Genomic DNA, 23,245 nt, shown 5'->3' with positions numbered 1-23,245 from the left:
TCCTGGTCAGGATTGGCTTGATGTGCCTTCCTCTTGGCACATTTCTCTCTTTCGCCCTCCATTCGTGCCTCTTCAAATTCTGCAGCACTGCTGGTCACAGCTGACCTCCAGCTGGAGCGGTCAAGGGCCAGGCTTCCCAGTTCTCAGTGTCTATGCCAGAGTTTTTAAGGTTGGCTTTGAGCCCATCTTTAAATCTCTTTTCCTGCCCACCAACATTCCGTTTTCCATTCTTGAGTTCGGAAAAGAAAAGTGGTATATAAACACAGTAAATAAATAAATAGGGAAGTTTATTTGTTTGTTTTAAAAAAACAAACCAAAGAACAAAAGACAGTTTTTTTAATCACATAATATTTGCACACCACCACCCCACTTTGAACAAAAAAGGGATAAAAAGTGTGACTATGGTATTTTCCTTCTATACCTAGGAAAGTAAAAGTGGTGATTTGCTCAAGGAAAGGGTGTCTCACAAACTTCAGAGCTGGACTTTACTGCTGCAGCAAAAAAAAAAAAAAAAGGCAGTACGTTTGAAATGATGAATCTAGGTAATATTTAATCAGAGGGAAGCGGGCAATCAAGTCTCTTTTCAGCAGTAATCGGACAATGACAGCAAATCTTCATTAAGATGAAGTTTATAGAATGCAATAAACAATTTGGTTTCTAAGCTAAACTCAATGCCTGATACAAAGTCCAATATGAAGATTTTCAAAACACGGTACTGAAATATTGCTGGATATGGATAGGACCAATGTAAGATAGGCAGTTGGTTTAATAATAATTTTTTAAAGCTAATGCTAAGCTACTGTGCACTGGTCCTGCAGTCCATAGTGCATTACAAAAACCATTGAACTTTTGTTACTAGAAAAGGGATTCTATGGCAAAAAAACTAGTTCTTGCCTACATTTTTGAAAAGAGAAATTTTAAAATGATGCCAAGAGTTATCCAAGCTGTAAGCCCAAAGTTGATTGTACAGTATATAGGTTTGTGACATCAAAAGTGGTGTGACATTAAAATCTTTTCTCTCACCAGCAGTGTCAATCTGCTGGAATAAAAACTGAGTTTAGAAGCAAAATTGTGATTCCTGAGAATGTCATATTAGTTAAAAAAAAAAAACACAAACCCAGAGAATGGGAACATAAAGTATGCTGAAATTTCTACTGGAGGCTGAAAGTGTGATAAAGACAAGACAATCAAACTTCAGTATTGCCTTAGAGTCCTGCTCCCAGAATCAGAAAGGTTTTGAGGTGAAAATGTTTCTGTACTCCAAACTTCCTTTCATTGTCCCATCCATGTTAACAACAGCTAGAACTGGGTTGCTGTAAGTTTTCTGGGTGTATCACCATGTTCCAGAAGCCATCTCTCCTGACGTTTCACTCACATCTATGGCAGGCATCCTCAGAGGTTCTGCCATAGATGTGGGTGAAATGTCAGGAGAGAATGCTTCTGGAATATGGCCATACAGCCTGGAAAACTCACAGCAATCCAGTGATTCCAGCCATGAATGCCTTCGACAACACAATAGCTAGAACCTCCCACACAAATTTTCCTATAGCCTGGTTTTGTGAGGAAATGAAATTAGAATCTCTGCAGTTTTCACTCCATGTTAAGAAGGTATTTCTTAAATTTGGCAGACTGGCTGACAGTACCTGGAAAGCAAAAGATTTGGCATATATATGATTATGTCTTAAGGTTGTTCCATGTGCTTCTTTTCATGCAGGTGCATGCACTTTTGTTCACACAACTTTGCTGGTGCAACTAGAGGACATAGAGATACCTTTGTACTGAAAACGTTTTTTCAACATGTTCTGTGGCCCAAAGGTCTGTTACTCTTGGCTCCCAAAGCATCTCCATCCAGGTCTAGGGTTTTGTTACATATTGACATTTGCTGCAAGAAGCTCAATGATGAATCAGTTTCAGGTCTGGGATTCTGAGCCAAAATCATCTCAAACAGAGTGCCCATTTCGGAGAGGAAGGTGCTTGCCAGCCTCGGCTCGGCTGTGTTCAGTTTGCATCCTTTTGCTTTGCCAAAGGTCTCAAAAGTGTGGGGTTCGTCTCTGTTTGTAGTTTCCTGACTTATTGGAAACAGTAGAGCACTGGGAGAGACAACATTGTCCTTGTAGTCAACTGAGAGAGGAATGGATAGCCTGCTCATCCATGCTGGGTCTGCTTCAGTCTGCCGGTCCAGGCCAAGCCCTACAAAGTGGGGCAAGAACAGATTAATAAAGTTGCCATGGAAGAAACAAACTCAAGACCGTATGAGTTCTGCAATCCCGTTGATCATAGAATTCAGATTTTCTGATTATCTCAATCTTCCTTTGAAATAATAATAAAGACAAGCTTCTGACCCTTGGAACAGGAATGGGCAACTGCTGGGAGTTAGGGTGATGTATTGTCCTCCCATAGAACCATGGAAGGCTGGCCCTTAGACCGCATCCCCAATTGTTTTCATCTTTTAAAAATCTGTTTATGCTACACTTTTCAGGCTGCACTGTACTTTTCCCACCCCTTCCCTGGCTCCAAATCCCTGGGAACATCTCAAAAGCTAGAGATGGGAAGGTGAACCTAATAGGCATTTCTAGGCCCTCCAGCAGAAGTTGACAGTAGGGTCCGGTCCTGAGTCTGTAGTTTTTATGGGTTATCTCTAAGGGGGGGGGGGGGTTGAGGGTACAAGTACCGTATATTCTGGCATATAAGACTACTTTTTAACCCAGTCTTCTCAAGAATCTTCTCAAAAGTCAGGGGTCATCTTATATGTGGGGTCGTCTTATACGCGGAGGTTGTCTTATACATGGGAGTCATCTTATAGAGCGGGTGATGAAATTTCCAATCGGATTGGAGAATCTGTGGTTGTTGCTTATGGTGGGGGAAGTTCAAAAATGACAATGGCCGTGTCCCTGCCATATGCAGCGACTGCATGAAAGCGTTAAGGGCAACGTTGTACAAGTACGGTAGAAGAAAATCCATTCATCAGGATTCGTGGACTGAATGCAGTCCCGATGGTGAGGTGAAGGGGCGCCTCACCGGGAAGGTGTAAGTGAAGGGTGGAGCAAGCTGCAGGCGTCCAGGGCACCCGGGGGTATAGACAAAAGAGATAGAGTGGCTCTGGGCCCAAACAAACACACCTCTTTTACTTGTCTGGCCCACCCTTGTATCCTATTACTGTACCTCCTACTCTGCCTCTCAGATCTCGCTCCTGAAGAGTGCAGTGAAGTGGTGCAGGTGCGCAGGTGCGAGATCTGAGAGGCAGAGAAGGAGGTATAGTAATAGGAAAATCACCATATTGAAATCAAATCTGATGCTTTTTAAATTTTCATTTGGTGTGCATTGGAAGAGGGGTAGTCTTATACGGCGAATATATCCCAAACTCTATTTCAACTGGAAAAGTTGGGGGTCATCTTATACACCCAGTTGTCTTATATGCCGGAATATACGGTACTCAAGTTTCTGTGAGTTCCATTTCAGGCATGAGGGAAAGGTTATGTGGAAATCTCCAACTTAGCTATCAGAGCAGTTGCTAGTTACAGTTTGAAAGGTTTAACTGATTTCTTGCAGCAACTTTGAAAGACTCTACAATGCATTTACGAAGCTGCTGAATTAGCTTTCTCCTTTCCTCCCAGTTATACTGATCCCAGAGCTCACCTACTGCTTTGTCTCCATCTGCTGGCTAGAAGCATGTCAGCCAAATTATTTTTCCATCTATGTAAATGAGAGGAAGTGCCATGTCTAATGTTCACCTTCTAAATTACCTCACCAAAATTAGGGTGTGCATTAGATTTGCATAATACGGTAATCTTACTGCTGTGCCAAAGCAAAGGGGAAAACTGCTTCAGGAACACTTAGTGCTCCTATTTGAGGAATGTCACCTCTAATTTAACTGCCCTGACTCAATGCTATGCAATTGTGGGATTTGTAGTTTGGTGGGACATCAGCATTCTTTGGCAGAGAAAGCTCAAAACCTTGTAAAACTATGTAATTTCATAACATTGAGCTAGGACATTTAAAGCGGGTTCATTCTACAGCATAGATAGATGCACCCTAAAGTTTTATTTCCCATTGCTGGAAGCTTTGGTGTACTAATGCCTTTGTTTTGGAAGAAGGAATTCTAAGCAGGCAGCAACTGCAATGTGCACCTTTTTTGGCCAAATTACAAACAGTGCATTTGCTGCCGCTGTACATTACATTCGCCAGCAAATCCTTTTTTTGGTTTCAGGGTTTTGAAATGTGAGGTGCGCATTAGACTTGAGTAAATATGGTCATTCTTCATTTCCCCTTTGTTAGCTAAGATTTTTGTCTTCATCTCCAAACAAGGAAGTTTGTTCTCTGTATGCGTGCATGCATAAAGGAAGGTACATGTGTATACCTTTGTGTGTACATGTGTGTGTGTGTGCATATGAATAGAGTGGCTCCCTGGTCACTACTGGAATTTGGTTTCAGGACCCCCTATGGATAAAAAATTCAAGGGAAGCTCAGTCCTATTGTATACTATGGGCCTGTACTGGGAGCTGCCACTTTGGATCCCATACTGGGAGAAAGGTGGAATATATAAAAATATTAGCAGGCGGACAGGCTAATAGATTTTTTAAAATTGTGGCTGGGGGTTATTTATTAATTTACTAGCCATCCCCTGCCATGCGTTGCTGTGGCCCAGTCTGTGTATATGTGTTTTGTGTGTGTGTATATGTGTGTTTGCGTGTTTATATGTGGTTTTGCACATGTGTTGTGATGTTTATTTATTTATTTATTTTGGCTTTTAAGTCTCTTTCCACTGTGTTTTTCAGTGTTTTTATGAGTGGTAGTCACTGGTTGACCTGATAGGTGTCTTGTGTCCAAATTTGGTGTCAATTCGCCCAGTGGTTTTTGAGTTATGTTAATCCCACAAAAGACCATTACATTTTTATTTATATAAATTTAGACAGATCATTTACTCATTTCCTACTTTTCCCCAGCTTAAAGACTCAAGGAGAATTTAAAAAGTGAAAACAGATTTTTTTAAAAACATTGTATCACTGAAAACATACAAAAGTTGAGATAGAATGGAACTATTAATGCGTTAAAGTAAAAAAAAAATGCACATAGTACATGAGCAATCAGTTCCCTAAGGCCCATCAAAAGAAAAGCCTTTGACACTTGCTGCAAGGACATTGTAGAAGTCTCCAGAGCCTCTTGGACGCTTGTTCCAGAGCCACCATTGGAAAGACCTTCTTGTCCCTCCCCCAAATGTAACTATGAGAATGATGTGACAGAAAGAAGGGGCTCCCCTGAAGATCTCAAAAATCAAGTCGATATATATGGGAGATTATCACACCAGATAATTGAGGCCCAAGCCATATGGGATTGTAGAGGTCCAGCTTTGAATTTTACCCCCAAAGAGATGTAACAAGGGAATTATATGTTCTTTATACCTAACCCTGGTCAGCAGTCTGGGTCCAGCAGCCAAGTCAGAATGGGTCCAAGCAATTTTATATGCAAAGTACTGGGCATATAAAAAGGCGCCAGTGAGCAACATAGTTCCTTGTTCTGTCTATTCCTAGCAGAAACAAGCTAAATTATTCACTCAGGAGACCTACTGCGTTCACTAGCCACCACAAAAGTATCCTAGCAACATGCTGTTCTCTTTCTGTGCCTATCCATAGGTAATATAGTATTATCACTATGTTAGGAGTAAGGGCAGAAATATGATGTGAAATATGAAGGCTGACTGGCTGTTCTTTTCTCACCTTTTCACTCATGGATCCATGACAGGCAGAATATTGCTCCAGGCACTTACCACCACTAATGTAGAAAAGCTATGACTGAGCATATCTCACCTGATGGACAATCTAAAAGATTCCCAAGTTCTTCTCCTAGTAGGTCCAGGTCATGATGTCTATTCTCGTTGCTCTCCTTAGTTATGAGATGCTCTGCATCTGGGTGAGGGTTCCTGGGAAAAAGAAGCAGCTTGGTACCACCCAACAAAGCAGAAACCAGACATCCTATCACAGTTATCATCGTCTATATCAGTGGTTCTCAACCTGGGGGTCGGGACCCCTGGGGGGGTCACGAGGGGTCGCCAAAGACCATCCAAAAACATAGTATTTTCCGTTGGTCATAGGGGTTCCATGTGGGAAGTTTGGCCCAATTGTATCATTGGTGGGGATCAGAATGATCTTTTATTGTAGGTGAACTATAAATCCCAGCAACTAAAACTCTCAAATGCCAAGGTCTATTTTCCCCAAACTCCTCCAGTGTTCATTCACATTCAGTGTTCATTCACACTGGGCATGTTGAGTATTCATGGCAAGTTTGGTCCAGATCCATCATTGTATGAGTCCATAGTGTTCTCTGGATGTAGGTGAACTACAACTCCAAACCTCAAGGTCAATGCCCACCAAACCCTTCCAGTATTTTCTGTTGGTCAAGGGAGTTCTGTGTGGCAAGATTGGTTCAATTCCATTGTTGGAGTTCATAATGGGAGTTGTAGTTCACCTACATCCAGAGAGCACTGTGAACTCAGACAATGATGGATCTGGGCAAACCTGGCATGAATATTCCATATGCCCAAATATGAACACAGATGGGAGTTTGGGGGAAATAGACCTTGACATTTGGGAGTTGTAGTTACTGGGATTTATAGCTCACTGACAATCAGAGCATTCTGAACCCCACCGACGACAGAATTGGGGCAAACTTCCCACACAGAGCCCTCATGACCAACAGAAAATACTTAAGGCTATCCAGTCCAACTCCCTTCACTAGGGCAAGAAAACGTAATCAAAGCCCTCCTGACAAAGAGCCATCCAGCCATAGATATAGATAGACAGATATGATTCACACACACACAGATATATAGTATCATAGATTCGAAAAGGACCGCTAAAGAAGGACAATTATATGTGGCATGTTCCAGAGTATGCAAACCAAACAATGTCCACATCAACACTGACAAAGAAACAGCAAGAAATACTTTATAATTTCTTTATACTTTACCCACAAGCATAAAGAAATTACATATATTAGAAACCAACACTTTCTCATTACTTTATTTTCCAGATCATCAGACTGGGCCACAGCAACGTGTGGCAGGGGATGGCTAGTACTGTAAGTAAATAAATACTGATGGGAAGGCACATCAATTGCTGTTTCAGAGGGGGCATGTCAGGACACTAAAACCTAATGGAAACCTTATGCTTGAATTGGCCTCAGACAATTTGAAAATCTGTCTGTAGCAACTGATCTGTGATGGTTCACTGCTGGGTGTGGATCAATGTATTTGATGCTAGAGTTAAAAGGAGATTAAGTATAATGAGTGTCTCAAAACTCGCAAGCCTCAACTACACCATAGTTTACTCCCATTCTCCACTGATTGGTAATTCCGCCCCCCCCCCTTTTTTTTTTTTTTTTTGGCAAAAGGAGTGGAAAGAGGACCGGGACATCCGTAGGGATACCAAGCTGCTTGTTTATAAAGCTACTGTCCTCCCAACTCTACTATACATCTGCGAGACGTGGCCTATCTATAGACGTCACATGCAAATCCTAGAACTATTCCATCAGCGTTGCCTCTGAAAAATCTTGCAAATCTCTTGGGAAGACAAGCGGACAAACATCAGGGTGCTGGAAGAAGCAAAGACCACCAGCATTGAAGCAATGGTCCTCCGCCAAAAACTCCGCTAGACCAGCCACGTTGTCCAGATGCCCAACCATCGTCTCCCAAAGCAGGCACTCTACTACGAACTCAGGAATGGAAAATGGAATGTTGGAGGACAGGAAAAGAGATTCAAAGATGGGCTCAAAGCCAACCTTAAAAACTCTGGCATAGACGCTGAGAACTGGGAAGCCCTGGCCCTTGAGCACTCCAGCTGGAGCTCAGCTGAGACCAGCAGTGCTGTAGAATTAGAAGAGTTATGAATGGAGAGCGAAAGAAACATGCCAAGAGGAAGGCGCGTCAAGCCAACCCTAACTTGACCACCTTATACCTGGGAACCAATGCCCTCATTGAAGGAGAACATGCAGATCAAGAATAGGGCTCCACAGTCACCTACAGACCCACCACCAGTATACCGGTCTTGGAAGACAATCTTACTCAGACAAATAGGGATCGCCTAAGTAGAAGTAGGAAAGAGGCTGCATTGTTTTACCAGTAAACTGCAGGTGAGGCCACAACTAAACCTTTGTCTAATTTCCCCTGTAGTAGCTTCTGTGTAGTTCGCGAGTTGTGGGAGAAGTAAAAAGCAACCCCTATAGCAGTGTTTCTCAACCTTCTTAATGCTGTGACCCCTTAGTAGAGTTCCTCATGTTGTGGTGACCCCCAAACAACATTATTTTTGTTGCTACTTCATAACTGTAATTTTGCTACTGTTATGAATCATAATGTAAATATCTGATATGCAGGATGTATTTTCAAATCCCAAATACCCGATATGCCCAAATTTGAATACTGGTGGGATGGGGATGATTGATTTTGTCATTTGGGAATGTTGGAGTTGCTGGGATTTATAGTTCACCTAAAATCAAAGAGCCTTCTGAACTCCACCAATGATGGAATTTAATTAAACTTGGCACACAGAATTCCCATGACCAAGACTGCACCGGGATTGTGGCGCAGCTGTCTGAGTGTCAGCTGCATTAAGATCACTCTGGCCAAAAGATCATGAGTTTGAAGCCAGCCCGGGTTGGAGTGGGTTTCCAACCAATTGTGTGTAGCCTGTTGTCGACCTTTGCAACCTGAAAGACAGTTGCATCTGTCAAGTAGGAAAATTAGGTACCACCTTAAAGTGTGGGGAGGTTAAATTAACTGATTTATGAGGCCATAAAGAAGACTCCAGCAAAGCATTCCAGCGGGGAAGCATGCGGGGAATGCGGAAGTGCTTCATCAGCGTCGCAGATGGACGATGAAAGCGACAGCTTCCCTGATGGCCAGAAAATGTTAAATAGCCTCTGTGTATGTCTGTATATGTTTGTATGTCAAAAATTGGCATTGAATGTTTGCCATATATGTGTACACTGTAATCCGTCCTGAGTCCCCTGCGGGGTGAGAAGGGTGGAATATAAAAAAGCTGTAAGCTGTAAGAGAAAAGACTGGAAGGGTCTGGTGGACATTGACCTTGAGTTTTTGGAGTTTGTAGTTCACCTACACCCAGAGAACACTGTGGACTCAAACAATGGTGGATCTGGACCAAACTTGGCACAAATACTCAATATGCCCAAATGTGAACACTGGTGGAGTTTGGGGGAAATAGACCTTGACATTTGTGAGTTGTAGTTGTTGGGATTTATAGTTCACATGCGATGAAATAGCATTCTGAACCCCTCCAATGATAGAATTGGACCAAACTTCCCCCACAGAACCCCCATGACCAACAGAAAATACTATGTTTTCTGATGGTCTTTGGTGACCCCTCTGACACTCCCTCGCAACCCCCAAAGGGGTTCCGACCCCCAGGTTGAGAAACATTGCCCTATAGGCACAGAATTGCGCCTATTATCAATCTGATGGTTCCAGTGACAGTCAAGGCTTCAATGCCACAGTCATCTCTGGATTGAATCTCTTTAGAGCACACGGCATATATAAAACTCACCGACAACAGACGTGTTTGGCAGTGTATTTATTCCCTCGGTGGTTGGGTTTAGGCTGCACTTGGCCCTGATGCAGAAGAGACAGCAGCTGCGAGATTTGCTGAAAGGCAGGAAGAGCCAATTATTGCAAACAATTCTTGCCAAAGCTGTTTCCTGACAGGATATCCCCACCTCAATGCATCATTCAGGGACTATATATATATGAAAGAGATTTTCTTTCAGTTGGATATCAGAGAGTAGGAACTCTCTCTGTCTTGCTCCCTTCACCCCAAGCCAGTTGTATTGGTATGAGGTGCCTCATATATATATACAGCAGCTTATTTCTGTGTAAACAAACACAGGATGTAAATCAAGCAAACCTGAGTAGCAGTGATGCCTTTAAGCTAAGTCTTCATCAACATCCGCTACTGGAAACTTGAAAGAGTACAGTAGCTACACATGTTGAAGACTGGGGTGAGATTCAGACTCTCCCCTCCCATGTCTCACTGGTATCTGTCACTATATCAGTGAAAGGTAGAAGACAAACAAAATAGAAATTGGCATTATATTCAGCCCTATGGAGTATGGTTTGTAAAATCCAAAAAGCATATCTGAAACCGCTCTTGTCACATCCCGAATAGACTACTGCAACGCGGCCTACGTGGGGTTGCCCTTGAAGACTGTTCGGAAACTTCAATTAGTCCAAAGAGCGGCAGCCAGATTGCTCACCGGAGCGACATACAGGGAGCATACCACCCCCCTGTTATGTCAGCTCCACTGGCTGCCGGTTCAGTTCCGAGCACAATTCAAGGTGCTGGTTTTGACCTACAAAACCCTGTACGGTTCCGGTCCAGTGTATCTGTCCGAACGTATCTCCCTCTACGTCCCACCCCGAAATCTAAGATCATCTGGGGAGGCCCTGCTCTCGACCACACCACTGTCACAAGTGAGGCTGGTGGGGACGAGGAGCAGGGCTTTCTCAGTGATAGCCCCTCACCTGTGGAACTCACTCCCAGGGGAAATCAGGGCATCATCATCCCTCCTCTCCTTCAGGAGGAGGGTGAAGACGTGGTTATGGGACCAGGCCTTTGGGCAATCTGGCAATTAAATAAGACAATCAGGCGAATAAGACCAACAGGATTGATGAAGTGGAACGGAAAACTAGAACTATGAGTTAGCGATCGCTGACCATATAAGAGAGGAATTGGGTTTGTATTGGTTTTATTGATTTTATTGATGTTATTGATATAATGCATGAACTAGTGTGATGTAATTGTGTAATTTTATGTTTTGATTGTTTTGTACTGCTGGCATCGAATTGTGCCTTGCTTCTGTAAGCCGCCCTGAGTCCCCTTCGGGGTGAAAAGGGCAGGGTAAAAGAACCTCAAATAAATAAAATATAAATAAACCAAGGTGCCGTCTATACTGCCATATAATCCAGTTCAAAGCAGATAATCTGGATTTTAGATGGCAGTCCAGAAGGGTCCTACATCTCACTGAACGACATGAGAATTACTTCTGACTAATTACTTAACAGGACTGCACATGTCTCTATTTATTTCTAGGGCCCTAAGATCGTCTGGGGAGGCCCTGCTCTCGGTCCCGCCTCCATCTCAGATGCGTTTGGCGGGAACGAGAGACAGCACCTTCTTAGTGGTGGCCCCTCAGCTATGGAACGTCTTTCCTGGGGATATTAGATCGGCCCCCTCCCTCTTAACATTTTCCAAAAAAGTTAAAACCTGGCTTTTTGAGCAGGCATTTGCAAATACAATGTAATTAGGCAATGACAGGCCTAATATCCCCAGGAAAGGTGTTCCATAGCCAAGGGGCCACCACTAAGAAGGTGCTGTCTCTCGTTCCCGCCAAACGCATCTGAGATGGAGGTGGGACCGAGAGCAGGGCCTCCCCAGACGATCTTACGGCTCTAGAAATAAATAGAGACATGTGCAGCCCTATTAAGTAATTAGTCAGAAGTAATGGAATGATGGACGATGCAATGGAATAGTGATTTTAGTAAGGAGACGCTAAGGATTTATGTTTTTATTGACTTTTTATGAACTCATATTAATTGTATTTTATATGTTGGGGGGCATCGAATTGTGCCGAATGTAAACTGCCTTGAGTCGCCTTTGGGCTGAGAAAGGCGGTATATAAATACGGTAAATAAATAAATAAATATTTTCTCACCCAGCCAGTGATATTCAGTATGGCTGTCTGGTGGTTCATAGACTAGTGCAGCGGTTCCCAATTTGTGGGCCTAAAATAAGTTATGCAGCTCTAGATTATTAAATATGGTTTTCTGTGAGCAAGCAGATGGTGACTACTGGATTGCATATGTTCTGTATCAGAAACTAGAGCTGATGTGGTCTATCCAATGCAATTTTCTGATTCAGCACCCCAAATAATCAAATTGAATCTAAAGTTGACCAAAAACTGATTCGTAACCGTTTTGGTACTAATGTTGGAGAGTGGTCCCTGGTCAAGGTGGTCCCTGGTCAAGTGGTCCCTGGTCAAAATGGTTCCTAGTAAAAAAAAAAAAAAGGTTGGGAACCACTAGACTAGTGGTATCATTGATTTATCAACTGCCAATGTCTGGAGAGCTTCCAGGAAAAAGTGAAACAAGTGGAGCGAACAGATATAAACATGGTACCAGTTCCTGGAAAAACAATGCACTTTACTACCCGTTGGGTTGGTCTCCCTACATTATCTTTTAAAACCCTCCTGCTTAGATATATCCTACCTCTGCTCACGCCCAGCCATAAGGTTTTAAGATTACATCTGGCCCAGCCATAAGGTTTTAAATTCTCTGTGTTATTGTTTATATGTAAGTTATGTTAATTGTACTGTTTTATTTGCTTGCTGTTTTGTTTTTGCTGATGTGTTGTTGGGCTTGGCCTCATGTAAGCCGCCCCGAGTCCCCTTGGGGAGATGGTGGCGGGGTATAAATAAATTATTATTATTATTATTATTATTATTATTATTATCATCATCATATTAATGCTGCCTCTTCCTCCCCAATAGACAACTGTGCTTTACTTTGTTATTGGGTCAGCATCAGCCTACCTCATGGCCTACCACCCTTGTTTAGCCAATTATTCGTTTTAACTTTTTAAAAGTTGTAATTTTTGAAACAAAGATCTGAAAAAATAATTGTATTTTAAAATACTGTATTATATAACTATGCCGATTGTACCCAGGAGCCCATGCAATCATGCTGGCCACATTACCTTGGAGGTGTCTATGGACAACGCTGGCTCTTTGGCTTAGAAATGGAGATGAGCACCACACCCCAGAGTCGGACACAACTGGACTTAATGTCAGGGGGAAAACCTTTACCATTACTATTGTACCCATACATTTCCCATCACGTCCTTTTCTCAGCCACCTCTTACCTGTACAGGGGCTGATTCGATGCTTAACTGTCCTCCAGGGACTTGTTCGGCAAGTGCAGCCATGGAGAGCCTTACCAGGCTCTTCAAGATGTGTCGGCGACTGTGAGCTTCCTCTGGGCTTGCTTTGGGAATCAGCCTGCCTTGGCATTGTGGAGCCATTTCTGATAAAGGGCCCTTGGGCCAGGAAACAGAATAGCCCTTTTGGCCAGTGGGCTGCACATCCTGAGCACAAGGATTTCCAGTCTTCAGAGCAGGCAAAGGCTTGTGCTGCACATGCATAGCAGGGAGAGCAAACCGTTCGCTTCGTTCAACAAAGCTGATTTGGTTTTGCTGGTTCCTCAGAGTCCTGTACAGAGTTGGAGTCATGTGGCATGTCTTTCCCAAGCAATCGGTCCAAACAGTTTCTGGCAGAGCCTCTACTTCAGCCCCTGGTTGTTTTGCATCTTCCTGCCGCAATACGGGCACTATACAGATGTCTGCTTTCTCAATGGGTTTGGGAGGCTTCTTCAGCAGCTGTTGGCTGTACACTTGTTCTGCTTCCCGGCAGTTGTAGGCCATAGTACCAGGCTTCTCCCTTCTACACAAAGACATAATCAAGCCCATGCTGACCAGAGAAAAGGCAAGCAACTACTACAGACAGGCTGGGATACAGGAAAAAGATCCAGCATATGTTCAAAATGTCTACTAAATATTATCTTCACCCGGAAGCTGGGGTAGAGCAGTACCTCCCCTTGGTCACTCACAGATAGTTTCAGGTCACATTCACGACAAGGCTTCTAGCAATGCAGATCTTCACACACCAGTTTCATTGCCGTTTTGAATGTTGTGCAGCAATGCCCAATTTGGACCAGAATCCCCACCTGTTGCAAGTAGAGTGAACAATAAATGGAATATTAGCTGAGAATATTGGTTGAGAATATTGAGAACATAAGCCATTTAAGATCCACACACAGATTATACTCACCTAGGACCCATCTACACTGCCATATAAAACTCAGATTACGGTATCTGCTTTGAACTAGATTATATGGCAGCGTAGAAAACAGATAACCTGAATTGTCTGATTTGATACTCTGAGTTATATGGCAGTGTAGATCCAGCCTAAGACACCACCTAGCTCTAGTTTTATTATCCACAAGGATAGAATCATAGAGTTGGGCCATCCAGTCTAACCCCCTGCCAAGAAGGAGGAAAACTGCATTCAGAGCACCCCCGACAGATGGCCATCCAGCCTCTGTTTAAAAGCTTCCAAAGAAGGAGCCTACACCACACTCTGGGGCAGAGAGTTCCACTGCCAAACAGCTCTTACAGTCAAAAAGTTCTTCCTAATGGTCAGATGGAAACTCCTTTCTTGTAGTTTGAAGCCATTGTTCTGCGTCCTAGTCTCCAAGGCAGCATAAAACAAGTTCTCTCCCTCCTCCCTGTGACTTCCTCTCATATATTTATACATGACTATCATGTTTCCCCTCAGCCTTCTCTTCTTCAGGCTAAACATGCCCAGCTCTTTAAGCTGCTCCTCATAGGGCTGGTTCTCCAGACCCTTGATCGTTTTAGTCACCCTACTTTGGACACATTCCAGAGCTATCATTAACACCACATGCATTGACTTTAACATAAATTTTGGAGGATAACCCAGGCTATTGTATATTCATAGATATTACAATTTGAAGTCAAAGCTGGTAATCTTCTCAGCAATGGATCCTGTATGGACTCAGATGTTCCCACTGCATACTTCTGCATCCCTGACAACTTGCAAAGTAGATGCAATCTCACTGTTTTTAGCAATGGAAACATTATAAAGATTTGCTTCAAAGCAAGGAATATTGTCATCAGCATCTCTGCTCTGAACAATGAAGCATCTAGTTGGAGCAGGTAAAGGGTCCTCTAATTTAATACTAGCAACCTCAGAAAGCTTCTTTCGACTTTCTGTCTAAATCAGGGGTCCTCAAACTAAGCCCCAAGGGCCGGATACGGCCCTCCAAGGTCATTTACCCCGCCCTCGCTCAGGGTCAACCTACATCTGAAACGACTTGAAAGCACACAACAACAATCCTATCTCATCAGCCAAAAGCAGGCCCACACTTCCCACTGAAATACTAATAAGTTTATATTTGTTCAAATTGTTCTTCATTTTAATGATTGTATTGTTTTTTAGTGTTTTTTGCACTACAAATAAGATATGTGTATTCATGCTTTTTTCAAATTATAATCCGGCCCTCCAACAGTTTGAGGGACTGTGACCTGACCCTCTGTTTAAAAAGTTTGAGGACCACTGGTTGCTTGCTTGCATGCTGGTTCAAGCAAAAAGTGGGTGCTAGAAACAATATCATATGAAAGCTGACTGGCATAACCTGGGGATCACAACCAGATACAGTGAAGACATCTGCCCTTGCGCTGTGCTACTCTGCTGCTGAGTATGCATGCCCAGTGTGGAACACATCTCCCCACGCTAAAACAGTGGATGTGGCTCTTAATGAGACATGCCGCATTATCATGGGGTGTCTGCGCCCTACACCACTGGAGAAATTACACTGTCTAGCCAGTATCGCACCACCTGACATCCGCCGGGAAGTAGCAGACAATAGTGAAAGGACCAAGGCAGAGACATCCCCAGCTCATCCCCTGTTTGGGTATCAGCCAGCACGCCAACGACTTAAATCTAGAAATAGTTTTCTAAGATCTACAGAGACACTTGCTGGAACACCTCAGCAAGCGAGAGTCCAAAAGTGGCAGGCTCAAACCCAGAACCTCAACCAATGGCTGATACCAAATGAGAGACTCCCCCCTGGGCACACAGAGGACTGGGCGACTTAGAAGGCACTGAACAGACTGGGCTCTGGCACCACGAGATGCAGAGCCAACCTTCAGAAATGGAGCTACAAAATGGAATCCACGACATGCGAATGTGGAGAAGAGCAAACCACTGACCACCTGCTGCAATGCAACCTGAGCCCTGCCACATGCACAATGGAGGACCTTCTTGCAGCAACACCAGAAGCACTCCAAGTGGCCAGCTACTGGTCAAAGGACATTTAATCAACTACCAAACTCACAAATTTTGTATTTTGTCTGTTTGTTTGCTTGCTTTGTTCTGTTAGAAATGTAATATAATCGACTGGTTGCCCTGACACGACAAATAAATAGGACCACTGGTATAAATGGTGGCTTACAGCTTTTGACTGTTTTCAAGATAAAAGGCTAGCCACCCAAACCAGAGTAGCAATCTACTTGCCCATAACTACCTGAAACAGTACGTAAGTAAATCTTGGGCCCTTCCACACAGCCCTATGTCCCAGAATATCAAGGCAGAAAATCCCACAATATCTGCTCTGAACTGGGTTATCTGAGCCCACACTCAAATAACGTGGGATCTCCTGCCTTGATATTCTGGGATATAGGGCTGTGTGGAATGGCCCTTTATTTCTGTCCCTCCCTATCTCCCCATGGGGACTCCGGGCGGTTCACAACATAAAAGGTATACATTTGATGCTGTAAAATCCACACTGCCACAAATCAGAGTCAAATACTGTCATCAGAACAACAAAGATATCCTTAAGTTAACTTTCCAACTGTTGACTGTCTTACCAAGGTGATTTTAATATCAAAAGTATTATCGCTGACAAATCCACTTACCAAATTTTTGCAATGTGCTGGAATGGGATTCGTATCATGGCCTCTGTCTTGAACACCTACATCAGAAGGGTTGAGCTCCCAATCCACTTCTTTAACTGCCACCAGTGCTGCCAAGCAAGTGTTGTCATAACCAGCTGTTATTTCCGAGACAAAATTCTCACTGGATAACAGGAAGTCGGAACAGAAGGTATTAGAGCCAGCATCTGGCTTCAGGGCTCAGTCTAACAACACAGTTTCTGGTACCTCTAATTCCAGTGCCAGAATTTGAGGCAAACTGTCAGTGATATCCAAGATGTGAATTCCACATTGATCCATATTCTTGGAAGCAAAAATAATACAAATCAGGTCTCTCTCTGATGGTAGAGTGGCTCTCTCTTCAACCACCTCCATGTACTTAACAAACCATCTTAAGAAAGTGGGGAAAAATCTACAAAAGAATTAAATACCTTTAATATTCCAATGGTCCTCTGTATAGGAAGTTCCTCAGCCTCTTCAACACATTATTAATCTGTACTTCCTCTAACACTGGACAATATAATCTGGCAAATGTAGTAACTTTCTGACAATCAACCAACAGAAAAATGAATGACCAGAATGTATAATACTAACAACATTATTATGAATGAAAGCATAGCATAGTTAAGCCCTGCTATCCTTCAAACTCCACGGTGACACTGGATCCTCCTTTCCAGTTTGTTTGTTTCAGGAAGACTACAGTCTCTAGATAAGAGGAGCTCTAGTCCAAATGTTCACCTTAGTGCTCCCCATGGTTTTCCCTCCCTGTCAGAGCCTCAGTAAGAGCACAATGTGTGCACCCCGGCCCCTTTACTTCGTTCAGTTTCCTGCCAAGCCATTTCCTAGGGAAACCTCGCCTACAGGAAAGGGGAGGCAACAGGCCAGCTGTGTGATGCTTGACCTAGATGGGCTTGCAAGGAAACTGGGAAAACGTATGGCTTCGTCTGCATCCAACAGGCAACACCAAGACTTAAGGTGTGACGAAAAAACCCAACACTTGACCTGGACATGCCAAAACAAAGAAATCAGTTTGGTCTACTCAGCAAAGTCTGTAGTCAGCATGTCCCACATGGTGGCCTATTGACTCCAAAACTGCATCCAGCAGTTTGGTTTACCAAGCAGTGTGTGGTATGGAGAAAAGCCTCATTACATGTTAACATGAGAACAAAGTCAACCTTACTTCCCTCACTTTTCACTTTCGATCTTATCAGTGCTTTGCTTACTGTGTTCTTTTCCAGCGACTTCACACTCCAATTCTGCTTGAAACACTCTAGTCCAGTAACTTGGACTTCACAAATTTTGGGCTTCCACCTTGAGTCACACCACTCCTCATTGAAATTCCAACTATTAGAGACTGCAAAGGCGACCATATTATACCATCCAAAGGGGGAAAGGGAAGAGCTTCAGAAATCATTTTGAAGATCCCAGAAGTGTTGTATGGAATATGTCCAGAGGAGAGTAACTAAAATGATCCAGGTTCTGGAGAACAAGCCCTATGAGGAGCAGTTTAAAGAGCTGGGCATGTTTAGCCTGAAGAAGACAAGGCTGAGAGGAGGCATGATGGCCATGTATAAATATGTGCGGGGAAGTCATAGGGAGGAGGGAGCAAGCTTGTTTTCTACTGCCCTGGAGACTAGGACGCAGAACAATGGCTTCAAGCTACAGGAAAGGAGATTCTACCTGAACATTAGGAAGAACTTCCTGACTGTGAGAGCTGTTCAGCAGTGGAACTCTCTGCCCCAGAGTGTGGTGGACGTTCCTTCTTTGGAGGCTTTTAAGCAGAGGCTGGATAGCCATCTGTCAGGAGTTCTTTCAATGCGATTTTCCTGCTTCTTGACATGGGGTTGGACTGGATAGCCCACAAAGTCTCTTCCAACTCTATGGTTCTAGGATTCTTTGATTCTATGATTCTATGTATATATTTGCAGTGTTTGTTGGTTTTCAAAGCAGTAATGACTACATGCAAGTCACAAACAAAAAAAGTCAAATTCCTACTCCAAGGTATGGGCTTTGTTGAGAATATGAGAGAAAAGATGTGAGTAAACAAATGATTTGTATGTACACTTACACATTCAGGCATTATTCCTGTTTAGCAACAAGGATGAAAAGATTATAATCTATTACTATTTTAACATTTCTGGGAATATTTTACAAAAGATGTTTGAAGCCTGGCAAACAAAAAGTAAGATCTTTACAGACTGGGCAGCAGAGGGTGCTCTAAAATTACAGTAGGTCCACATACTATGCAAAGGGTCAATTCCTATACCTTTTGCATAATTCATTTTTGTATATCATGTAGAACCTTTTTTTAAAATCTAAAATGGATGACAAAGGCCTTGTAGCCATTGAAGACTTCTGATACAGAGATCTTGTCAGAAGAGGAAAGAGAAGGTGATCCTAGTTTGTAGCACCAGGAGAATGATAATAGTTCAATGTCGATGTTGGAAGCAGATGTTGCCGGTAGGATGTTTTTCCACTTCCTCATCCAGCATCCATCTCTGTTTCTCCAAGTTGTCATATTTCTTCAATGATTCTCCTAACTTCTGCATTAACTCTCAGGAGGAAATGTAAATCCTCCACAACGCCACTCCATAAGTTCCTCCATCTTGCAATTTGTGGATTTAATTCATCCATTGCAGCTTTGATTAATGTTTCTGCATCAACAATTGTGAAAGTTTTTCTGCATTGCATTATATCCACATTAGGATCCGTATCAATTGCTGCCACACAGTGCTCAAATACCTGTTGGGTCTACATGGCCTGGTCAACGGGCTGAATCAGTGTGGTTGTAATGGGCGGTAAGAAGACAATATTGAATATTTTCATATCAAAGAGATACAGGTAACCCAGGTACATTATCTACTAATGATAGAACCATATAGGCCAAGCCTTCCTGTTGTAAATATTTTTTTCATTACTGGGATATAGTATTGGTGAAACCATTCAGTCAACAAGATGACTGTCAATTACAATTTTATATTTTGCTGCCAGGAAAAAACTTGCTTTTCTTGTTAAGGGTGTGCGGAATCTTTAATCTGCGCACTACACTTGGCTTTATCATATGTTTTGCAGAGTTGCCACATAGAACAAGAATTAATCTGTCTTTCTGTGTTTTATGCTGGACGGTTCCAGTCCACCTTACCTGTCCAAATGTATCTCCTTCTATGAACCATCTCAGAGGTTAAGAACTTCTGGGGAGGCCCTGCTCTCGGTCCCACCTCCTTCACAGTTGCGGCTGGTGGGGACAAGAGGCAGGGCCTTCTCAGTGGTGGCCCCTTGGCTGTGGAAATCAGATCAGCCCCCTCCCTCCTGGCCTTCAGAAAAAAAAGCTAAAAATGTGGTTGTGGAACCAAGCTTTTGAATAGCAATCTCCCAGTGCAATAAGAGAATGTGGAATAGTGCAATGACAATTGGAATGGCCTTTGACTATGGTATTACATTATGTGATTTTAATAAGTGGTTTTAATTGCTTGATATGTTTTTAGTGCTTGGTTTTTAATATATTTATTTATCTTGTCTGATGTATAATTGTGTGGCATCAAATTGTGCCTTATATGTAAGCTGCTCTAAGTCTCCTTTGGGGTGAAAAGGGTGGGGTATAAATATAGCAAATGTTCCGTCTTCCAGGAGCATAGTTTGCATTACCTTTAGTTGCATGGGATAGTGTTCCTTTGCATTTCCCCAGGGTTGCTACAATCTCAGCTGCACTCTGAAAGTGTACAGCATTAGAGGCTAGAAAGCCAGCCTTCTCCTTTGCAGCTATTGGTTTAGAAAGTATCTCTTTGGGTCTAGGGACCGCCTTTTTTCCTAGGTTAAAATCTCCATTTTAGAATCTCCCCTGCCTCTTTCAGTTCAGAAAGAAAGCTTCAGATGTGCTGTTGGTCAGCAGGTAACTCTGAGAAAACCATTATAATAATGATTGAGAAATAGATAGATAGATAAATGTATTGTTGAGATATTGAGCTATATAGAAGCATATTGAGTTTTATATAGAGAAGCTATTGAGTACTATAGAGATAGATAGAATAGGTATTGAGTTATATATTGAGCATTACTTCATCTCCAAAGCTAACCTTGAGCTATAGATAGGAGAAAAACCTGCTTTTTTCTAAACCATAGCAGCTCAGGGTTAGGGTGAAAGATTCCAGAATCTTATCTGCCTTTTGAGGAAAAGTTATCTCATTAACTAAAGGTAAAGAAAGAAAGATCATCTTTAAGGTTTCACCAATTGACTGTTTTGTTTGTAACTTTGCCAAGCTGTGCCAAGTCTGCAAGGACTTTGAGAAATAAATGTTCTGTTTTGATGTTTAAAGACTGAAGTAGCCTCAATTGCTGAAAATCTCAAGCTTCTAAAAAAAAGACTCCAGCGGTCCACCCAGACAAAGAGAGAAGCACATCTTAGTTTATTTTTATAGGGTCTGGGTGTGAGAGCACAGCAAATAAATAAATAAAATAAAATATGCCCAGGTATCACTTTTCCAACAAACTCTAGTGGGGATTTTTTTTTCAGAAGAGCCTAGGTTCACTGCAATAGTATCCTAGATTTGAAAGGGACCCCTGAAGAAGGACAATTATATGTTGCATGTTCCAGAGTAGGCAAACAAGACAATCTCTACATCAACACTGACAAAGAAACAGCAAGAAATACTGTTTACCCACAAGCAGAAAGAAATTACATATATTAAAAACCAACACTTTCTCATTACTTTATTTTCCAAATAATCAGACTGGGCCACAGCAACGCGTGGCAGGGGACGGCTAGTATATAACTAAAATCACATAACGCAAACTTGCACAGTATGTGGGTCTAGTGTATTCAAATATTGCATCTACGTATCTTCAAATTACCTCTTGAATTCTGACAACTCCATAAATTCAATAGGGTTTTCTTAGGCAACGAATAATCAGAAGTGTTTTTACCAGTTCCTTCTTCTGAAACATAGCCTACAGCACCTGGTGTTTGTTGGTGATCTCCCATCCAAGGATGACTGTACGTCGGTGCCAAGATCAGACAGGATCTGCTACTTTTAGGGTAGTTAGGCCCCAGGAGTAAAATTATGTGATAGATGGTAGGGGGTGTGCATGCTGAGACTCATCACATCCCCATTCGAACTTCAGTTTGGCTTCCGTTTCTTAAGGGGGGAAAGCATAGCACAGAGTTGGATACCATTTTCCAAATAAAGTTCATTTCTATCGCTTCTGAGGCTCAGATCAGGGGAGCCAAACGATTTTAAAACATATTCCCCATTTACACATTTCCTTCCTGGTTCCACAATTTGTCTCCAAATTGACTTCCTGTTTCCATGGTTACTTCGCGGCAGCAGTAGCCGCCGCCTCCGCTGGCCTTGGGAAATATGCTTCCAGATGGCACGGGAGTTGCAGCGGGAGACGGAAAAACAACCTGGCCCAACAAGTAGAAATGTGGATGTTGATCAAATAAATTTACTTAATAATGCAAACTCACCAAAAATACAGAATACATCCGAAATTAAAAAAATAAACATGTGTGCAGCATTCCAGGGCAAATGGGGTTTTATCAGTATACTTGAGCAGAGTCTCTTCCGCAACATCCTATTATCGCACAATTATTCTACATTCATTGACATGGAATATTAGGGTTTGCAGTTTAGGATTTAGTTTAGGGAATGGCAGGCACTAGGATTTAGTTTAGGGCATGACAGGCACTAGCTGAGGATGCTTAATGCTTCTCCTTAAACTGGGATCCATCTACACTGCCATATAATGCAGTTTGAAGCCTCATTAGTGCAGATTCGTATAATGCAGTTTAAAATAGTCACACTGCATTATGTGAGGTACACTGATCACATAATGCAGTTTCAGAATGCAATTTAACTGCATAGAACTGGATTATATGAGGTGCCTTCTACACTGCCATATAATCTAGATTATCAAAGCCAATAGTCTACATTATCTGCTTTGAACTGGATTATGTTTGTTTGTTTGTTTACAACAGTGTTTCTCAACCTGGGGGTTGGGACCCACGGGTGGGTCGCAAGGGGGTGTTAGAGTGGTCGCCAAAGGCCATCAGAAACCACGGTATTTTCTGTTGATTCTGGGGTACTGTGTGGGAAGTTTGGCCCAATTCTATTGTTGGTGGGGTTCAGAATGCTCTTTGATTGTAGGTGAACTATAAATCCCAGCAACTACAACTCCCAAATGTCAAGGTCTATGTTCCCCAAATTCCACCAGTGATCACATTTGTGCATATTGAGTATTCATGCCAAGTTTGGTCCAGATCCATCATTGTTTGAGTCCATAGTGCTCTCTGGATGTAGGTGAACTATAACTCCCAAACTCAAGGTCAATGCCCACCAAACCCTTCCAGTATTTTCTGTTGGTCATGGGAGTTCTGTGTGCCAAGTTCTGTTCAAGTGTATCGTTGGTGGAGTTCAGAATGCTCTTTGATTGTAGGTGAACTATAAATGCCAGCAACTACAACTCCTATATGACAAAATCAATCCCTTCCAACCCTACCAGTAATCAAATTTGAGTGTATTGGGGATTTGTGCCAAATTTGGTCCAGCGAATGAAAATCCATCCTGACTATCAGATATTTACATTACAATTCATAACAGTAGCAAAATGACAGTTACAAAGTAGCAACAAAATAATGTTACAGTTGGGGGTCATCACAACATGAGGAACTGTGCTAAGGG

At 42.6% G+C, this 23,245-nt stretch overlaps 1 protein-coding gene across 1 annotated transcript; it reads right to left on the bottom strand.

Annotated features, from left to right (window-relative positions):
- Positions 1–287: 287 nt before the first annotated feature.
- Positions 288–18,588, bottom strand: PCDH12 (protocadherin 12). Its single transcript, XM_060774269.2, has 5 exons — positions 16,554–18,588; positions 12,921–13,780; positions 9,552–9,649; positions 5,805–5,917; positions 288–2,190 (listed from the first exon to the last, which is right to left on the bottom strand). The coding sequence occupies exons 2-5, from the start codon at positions 13,521–13,523 to the stop codon at positions 1,793–1,795; spliced, it is 1,212 nt and encodes a 403-aa protein (XP_060630252.2). The 5' UTR covers positions 13,524–13,780; positions 16,554–18,588; the 3' UTR covers positions 288–1,792.
- Between the last annotated feature and the right edge of the window lie 4,657 nt (positions 18,589–23,245).

The sequence above is a fragment of the Anolis sagrei genome, chromosome 4 (assembly GCF_037176765.1).
Source record: "Anolis sagrei isolate rAnoSag1 chromosome 4, rAnoSag1.mat, whole genome shotgun sequence".
Lineage (NCBI taxonomy): Eukaryota > Metazoa > Chordata > Lepidosauria > Squamata > Dactyloidae > Anolis > Anolis sagrei.
The sequence above is the reverse complement of the archived record's forward strand: the minus strand, read 5'-3'. Positions and strand labels throughout refer to the sequence as shown.

Coding starts and splice junctions, on each gene's coding strand:
- PCDH12 (XM_060774269.2), bottom strand. CDS start 13,523: ATGGGCTTGATTATGTCTTTGTGTAGAAGGGAGAAGCCTGGTACTATG. Junction 9,650..12,920: donor TCGAATCAGCCCCTGTACAG/GTAAGAGGTGGC, acceptor CCTGCCTTTCAG/CAAATCTCGCAGCTGCTGTC. Junction 2,191..5,804: donor TCTTTTAGATTGTCCATCAG/GTGAGATATGCT, acceptor CCCACTTTGTAG/GGCTTGGCCTGGACCGGCAG.